The sequence below is a fragment of the Mastomys coucha genome, unplaced genomic scaffold (assembly GCF_008632895.1).
Source record: "Mastomys coucha isolate ucsf_1 unplaced genomic scaffold, UCSF_Mcou_1 pScaffold22, whole genome shotgun sequence".
Classification (NCBI taxonomy): Eukaryota; Metazoa; Chordata; class Mammalia; order Rodentia; family Muridae; genus Mastomys; species Mastomys coucha.
Genome location: NW_022196905.1, coordinates 210,421,372 through 210,428,096, shown reverse-complemented (window position 1 = coordinate 210,428,096; position 6,725 = coordinate 210,421,372). Strand labels below are relative to the sequence as shown.

The 6,725-nt window shown below is 52.1% G+C and overlaps 1 protein-coding gene across 1 annotated transcript; it reads left to right on the top strand.

Annotated features, from left to right (window-relative positions):
* The first annotated feature begins 2,805 nt into the window (after nucleotides 1–2,805).
* Nucleotides 2,806–6,446, top strand: Tmem221 (transmembrane protein 221). The gene is made up of 3 exons (XM_031342986.1): nucleotides 2,806–3,380; nucleotides 3,961–4,046; nucleotides 5,977–6,446. The coding sequence occupies exons 1-3, from the start codon at nucleotides 3,061–3,063 to the stop codon at nucleotides 6,444–6,446; spliced, it is 876 nt and encodes a 291-aa protein (XP_031198846.1). The 5' UTR covers nucleotides 2,806–3,060.
* The last annotated feature ends 279 nt before the right edge of the window (nucleotides 6,447–6,725 follow it).

Below are 6,725 nucleotides of genomic sequence, written 5' to 3'. Positions count from 1 at the left end.
AAAAAAAAAGAAATCCTTATTCACCTTTTATGGGAAATAAAATTTGTACAGTTGCATAGGAACCTGTTTTGTTATCCACAACCGTAAAATGGAGTTAGCATAGGGATCAGGGTTTTGACTCATAGAACTTCACTGCTAGAGGCAGGGTTCTCAGACTTGCCTACGTGTGTTTGTAACTGACACTAGTCAAAAGGTAGATGCATCCCAAATGTCCATCAATAAATCAATGGGCCAACTCCTGTGGTATGTCCAGAGTGGAATATTGCTCAGCCACAAACAGGAATAAAGAAAGCACTGACACAGGCTGCCACACAGGATACTGAGTGGCAGCAGCCAGACGCAAAACACTTGACCTGGCAGGAAGTGTCCCCAACAGAGACAACCACAAATGGAGCTGTCAGTCTGGGGCTGCCGGAGCCACAAGGAAAGTGGAGCGTGATGGGAGGGGCTCTCTTAAAGAGATAGAATGTTTCCAAACTAGATAGATATAGGCAGGGTTGCTCTGTAAATGTGCTTTAAAAACAAAAACAAAACAGCAAGTAGAAACTGGATACTCTATTGTAAGTTTCATCTCAATTTGTTAAAAGTAATCATTTCAAAGGTGTTCTGGCTGCTCTACCATACCATAAGGACAAGGTCTCGACTGTGTTCAGAGCAGCCTTGTTTGTAATGGCCAGAAAGTAGAAACAAGCCAAATGCCCCTTAACTATAGGATGGATAGAGAAAATGTGGCTCATTTACACAATGAAATACTACTGTTTTGCTAATAAAAACAAGGACATCATGACTTTTTTGTGGGCAAATGGATGGATCCAAAAACATATGCCTGTCTGTACACACTTGACACAAGCTGGAGTTATCACAGAGAAAGAAACCTCTCTTGAGGAAATGCCTCCATGAAATCCAATTGTAAGGCATTTTCTCAATTAATGACCAAGGTGGGGAGGGCCCCTTGTGGGCGGTGCCATCCATGTGCTGGCAGTCCTGGGTTCTATAAGAAAGCAACCTGAGCAAGCCAGGGAAAGCAATCCAGTAAGCAGCACCCCTCCATGGCCTCTGCATCAGCTCCTGCCTCCAAGTTCCTGCCCTGTGTGAGTTCCTGGCCAGACTTCCTTTGCTAATGAACAGCAATATGGACATGTAAGCTGAATAAACCTTTTCCTCCACTCCCTCCCCCACAAAAAAGGTGTTCTGGCAAAGACATGGGGAAGAGACCCAGGAGCAAGGTGGCCTGGAAGCTACAGAGGTCACAGCTAGTCACAGCACCATGGGCTGCACCAACGTGAGAAACGGAATTGTTTTGTTTGAGGCAGGTTCTATCTACACCGTCCCAGCTATACTGGGCTTACTCTGTAGACCAGGCTGGCCTCAAACTCAGAGATTCACCTGTCTCTGCCTCCTGAGTGCTGGGATTAAAGGCATGCATCACCATCACCCAGCCTAATTTTAATTTTGATTATATTTGGAGCAGCATATGTGGATCTGAGTGAAGGTAAGGCCAGAGGCAGGAAGAGGGTGTGGGATCCCCTGGCCCTGGAGTTGCAAGCTGTTGCAAACCGCCCGGCACGTATTCTGGGAACAGACCTCTTACCCACTGAGCCATCTCTCCAGTCCCTCTGATTCCTTCCAAAGACAGTGTCTTCTAGGTCCGACTGTCTTCCCAGTGTCCACAGTCCCCTGACCTCACCCTCTGAATTGATGACAGTGATGGCAGGCCTGCGTTACTGTGCCTGATTTGTTCAGATATATACACATTGGGAAGATGGCTCAGTGGGTAAGAGCACCAGCATCTCTGCTTGTGCAGAGGGTGGGGGTTCGGTTCTCAGCATCCACACAGTGGCTAATAACCATCTGAAACTCCAGTTCCAGGAGCCTCAAAGCCCTCCTATGACCTCCACAGATAGCTGCAACAAACAGACAGACATACATGTAGGCAACACACTCATACACATAAAACAAATAGTAATACTTATAATGATGATGATTGTTATTTTAGTAAACAGGTACTAGAAGCTTGGTCCTCAGGGCGACAGGAAAATGCCTGTCTACACCCACAGGGAGGGACCCATAGGTCCAGCTTCCAGGGTCAGGCACTCTGTGAGTCCAGATCTCCATCCTTGGGCTTTGGGACCCTGCCTGAGTCCAAGCAAGACTCAGAGCTTCATCTCCTGCCAACTCCTTGCCTGCCCTCCCACAATTTGTTTTTGTTTTTGTTTTTGAGACAGAGTCTCTATAGGTAGCCCTGACTGGCCTAGAACTAGCTATGTTCTAGTTGCCCCCCCCTACCGGAACTCACAATTGGCCGGGCCTTGATCTCCTGGGCTCTGCCTACCTCTCCAATATCCAAACAACGCCCTACCCCTCCAAACGGGTGGGGCAATTCAGACGGCTCCACCCTAACCCAACCCCTTCACGCCCCCTCCCAGACAAGTCCATTTCCAGGCCCCGACCCAAGACCATACCCCACCTGTGTTCTCCGCCCAGCCAAACCTCACCTCTCCGCCCCAACACCTGCCAGAACTAGAGCCCTCCTACCTCTGCCTTGCAAGACTCCCTTTCTGGTCCCTTAACACTGGGGACCCCACCCATCATTGTCCACAGGACTCCGTCCGGGATGTTGGGATGCCCCTCAGCCCGGTCCTCTTCAGCCCCGCCCTTTAGAAGCCTTCTTATGCTCCGCCTTACCCACGCCCCTTTCCACTTATCAAACAAGCCACGCCCCTCCTAAAATTTTGCATACCCAACTCCGCCCTTCATCTCCAGGTTCACAGAGGGGCTAAGCTCCGGCTCTCGGCAAAGGGTGGAGCTCCAGTCTCTCGAGCTCTCCTAGCAGGGCCCCTCCCAGACCAACCCCACAAACCCCAGTTCCCCCTTCCCCAGCACAGCCGGGGGAGGCGCCCGCGGCCGACGCGCAGTAAAAAAATACTTTCTCCTAAGTTTTTGCGCATTTTCCACATCCTATCTGGTACCAGCACTCGTGCCCCAGTGGCGTCCGTATCCCAATCCCAGGACTCCCGAACGCCTACTGCCGCCTCCCTTCCTCCATCCAAGGCCCGCGCCATGGGCCGTTCCTACGGAGGCCGGGTACTGGCCGCGATGACCCTACTGGGCATCCCGGCCGCGGTGCTGGTCGCGCTGGCTGCTCAGCTGCTGTTCCAGCTCCAGGCAGGGCGCGCGGAGCTGCGGGGCGTACGCACCGACGGGCTGCACCCGGAGCTGGACCCCGATGCCGGGCTACCCGAAGCTGCGGCTGGGGCATTGCTGCCGCTGGCGACAGCGCTGGCCGCGCTGGCACAGGTCCTCGGGCTTAGCTGCTTGCTGCTCGCAGCGCTCTGCGGTCACCTGGGCGCCGAGTTGGCACGCGGGCCGAGTCCGGGCAGGTAGGATATCACCGCCTCTACCTGCAGAGAGGGAAACTGAGACTTCGAGAGCACCCCGGTTCCTCGGGGTGATACTAACAAGGCCTCAGTGCGCCCTCCTCCTCCCTGCGCTGGTGCTTCGGGTGTATTGGGGGGGCACATGTCAGTCATCGGAGCTGCATCCCAATCTCGAGGCTCCCCGCTCTGAAGCGGGGTTCAGGAAGGGCCAGGACTGTCAGTTGTGGATCCGCAGCTAGCCGCAGCTAGCCCATGGTCACCTGCTCAAAACTCTGAGCTCGGTGGTGCGGGTGTAGGCGACTCTACTTGGAACAGTGGGGATGTGACGAGGTGCCCTCCTTGAGTCAACCACACCCTTGTCCCAACTTTAACCCTCCACTGTGCTGGGAGGCCTGATGCTGGTTGGGAATGGGTATAATCAAGCAAATGGGTGGTGGGTGCGTGGATAGATAGGGGTAGGGGTACGTACGGTGACGATATGGCTGGGTGGCTCATTAGGCAGGTAGGTGGAGGACTAAGGCTCTCGACTTTGGTTCCTGGTGTCACTGGGTCACTGTCCTCTTTCCTGTCCCCCACACTCCAGGTCGGACTGGTTTCTGTATGACTGCCGTCTCCTCAGGCACTCGGCGCTTGGCCTGTTCTGCTGTGGGGTCACCGTCTACTTAGCAGGTAGTGTTTCATGGGGGAATAGGGGGCCTGCGGCAGGGTGCACACAGAGCTCTGGACCAGTAGCCTGAGTTCAGGCAGTTGGCTCTCTTGGGTATGTTCTGTGCCTCAGTTTCTCCATCACTTGAAGAGTGATGATTAGATTATCATATATACAAGAGTTGATGCTTACAGTAAACAGAGGATTCTCTGTTAGTGCTCATTGTGTATCATTATTACTATTTATCTTGTGGGCCAGACTGGCCTGGGAGTCACCTTGTAGCCAAGGCTGACTTTAAACGTCTCTGGTGTCGCTTTCACCTCCCAAACCTTGGGAGGAGAGGTGTCTGTAGCGTCTGCGTGTGCTGTGCCCACAGAGGTCAGAGACTACAGATTCCTTGGAAGCTGGAGCAGCAGGCAATTCAGAATCATAAGGTGCTGGGAACCAACCCCATGTCCCCTGCAAGAGCAGCCAGTGCATTTCACCTCTGAGAGCCACCTCCCAGCCCCCAAGCTGTCTTGTTCTGATTTTTGCTTTTGCTTATTTGTTTTGTTTTGTTTTGTTTTTTAGATAGGCTCTCATGTAGCCTAGACTGGATTCAAACACTCTATGTAGCTAAGGATGACCCTGGGCTCCTGGTCCTCATGCCTCCACAGCAGGGCAATGCCAGGCACCACAACACCCAGTTTACTGGGTGCTGAGGCTGGAACCCAGCCCTCATGCATGTTAGGCAAGTGCTGTACCCTGGGAGGGTATGGCTTTCATTTCTCCACATTGTGGCTGGAACCTGGGATCTAGGACACAGACAAGTGCTGACCCACTGAGCTGTGCCTCAGCCAGTGAGCCAGAAAGATGGTTCAGCAGTTAAGCATACTTTCTGGGGCTGGAGAGATGGCTCAGTGGTTAAGAGCACTGACTTCTCTTTCAGAGGTCCTGAGTTCAATTCCCAGCAACCCCATGGTGGCTCATAACCATCTGTAATGCAATTCAGTGCCCTCTTCTGGTGTGTCTGAAGACAGCTAAAGTGTACTCAATTAAATAAAATAAATAAATCCTTTAAAAAGAGAGAGAGAGAGAGTATTTTCTGCTCCTTCAAAGGACTGGAGTTCCGTTCCCAGCACCCATGTCAGGCTGCACACAGCCACCTGATCCAGGAGACCTGACACCTTCTGATCTCCATGGGCACCTGCACTCACACACCTACATATAACAAGCTACACTTACCTGTGTTCACACACCTGCACACTCACCTGCACTTATATATATTCATATGTACATACGCATGCAAACACATACACTCAGGGATTAAAAATAAATCTTTACAATAATAACTGTGGCATGTTGCATACACGCAATGAATAAATGCAATAAAAATGCAAACAAGTAAGAAGTGAAATCCCATCTGTACTCGTTCCAGGCTGTGTGGTTTTGGAGTGCCCTCTACCCACAATGTGTATGGGTGCTTTGTCTGCATGTCTGCCTGCGTCGTACCTGATGCCTGAGTTCAGAAAAGTCAGTAGATGTTTTGGAACTGGGGTTCCAGTGCTCGTGAACCACTGTGCAGTGCTGGGAACCAAGCCCACATCCTCTGAATTGCTGAGCCATGTGCCTAGTCATTCTTGCTGGGTTTTTGCTTGCTTGTTTTGTTTTTGAGATGGGTTCTTACCATATAGCCCTGACTGTCCCGGAACTCACTCTTTAGACCAGGCTGTCCTGGAAATCAGAAATCCTCCTGCCTCTGCCTCCCAAGTGCTGGGATTAAAGGTGTGCGCCACCATGCCTTGCTGGCTTCCTTATTTGGAAATAGACATGATGGTGATGAAGCTTGGATAGAAGCATCCATGTGTTCTGGCCCAGGGTTCTCTGCTGTTGCTCTGTGTTTGAAGGGACCCCCTCCCGAAGCTGGGAAAGCAGACATTTGTAGAATGAATAAGTGAGCCATTTCTTCCTCAGCACTGGCCATTTATGTCCTGCTGCTGTTTGAGATCGAGGCGGGCGCAGCTGCTGCATCCATCCTGGGTTCAGGTGCCCTCATCCTGGTGGCGATAATGACGCACATCCTGTTCCGGGCTGTTCAGGCCACTCGTCGGGGTCTCCGGGAGCTGTCCTCACCGTTCTCTGAAGATGAGCCGGCTCGGCCTTCAGAAGACTCCAAAGCTGGCTGCAGAACTCAGCCCCAGCAGGGTACCCATTGCCAGACCTTCTCTAACCCCTCCCAAGAGCCTGGGGACCCCTCTGTGTCCATGGCCACTTGGATCACATCCACAGTCTTGGAGAGACCCAGTGAGAGCAGCCTGCCTGCCTCTCACCTGCCCCAGACACTCTTGCCTAGCAGGGGCCACTGGGATGGGGTCACTCATGAGATGCATAGCATGCTGGGCCACAGGCCATTGGACATGGGAAAGGATGCCACGCTGGTATGAGCTGGGAACCAGGGGCAAGATGACAAGAGGACATAGAGATAGGTCCAGCTCAGCTACTGCAGCAATGGGCCTTCCTCTGAGTTTATGGAATTGTTGGTTTACATCAAAGTTACCCTATGATACAACACAGCTGCCAGTGCTCCTTGCTAAAGAGATAAGCAAAGGCCAAGCATGGGAGATTTTCTAGAGGCCTTTAAAATCTCAAAGCATTTTGCCCACATCTCATTGGGCAGACAGTGACAAATACCCAGACCTTGGCACTGGGGAGGCTGAGAAATG

Coding starts and splice junctions, on each gene's coding strand:
- Tmem221 (XM_031342986.1), top strand. CDS start 3,061: ATGGGCCGTTCCTACGGAGGCCGGGTACTGGCCGCGATGACCCTACTG. Junction 3,381..3,960: donor CGCGGGCCGAGTCCGGGCAG/GTAGGATATCAC, acceptor CCCACACTCCAG/GTCGGACTGGTTTCTGTATG. Junction 4,047..5,976: donor GGTCACCGTCTACTTAGCAG/GTAGTGTTTCAT, acceptor TTTCTTCCTCAG/CACTGGCCATTTATGTCCTG.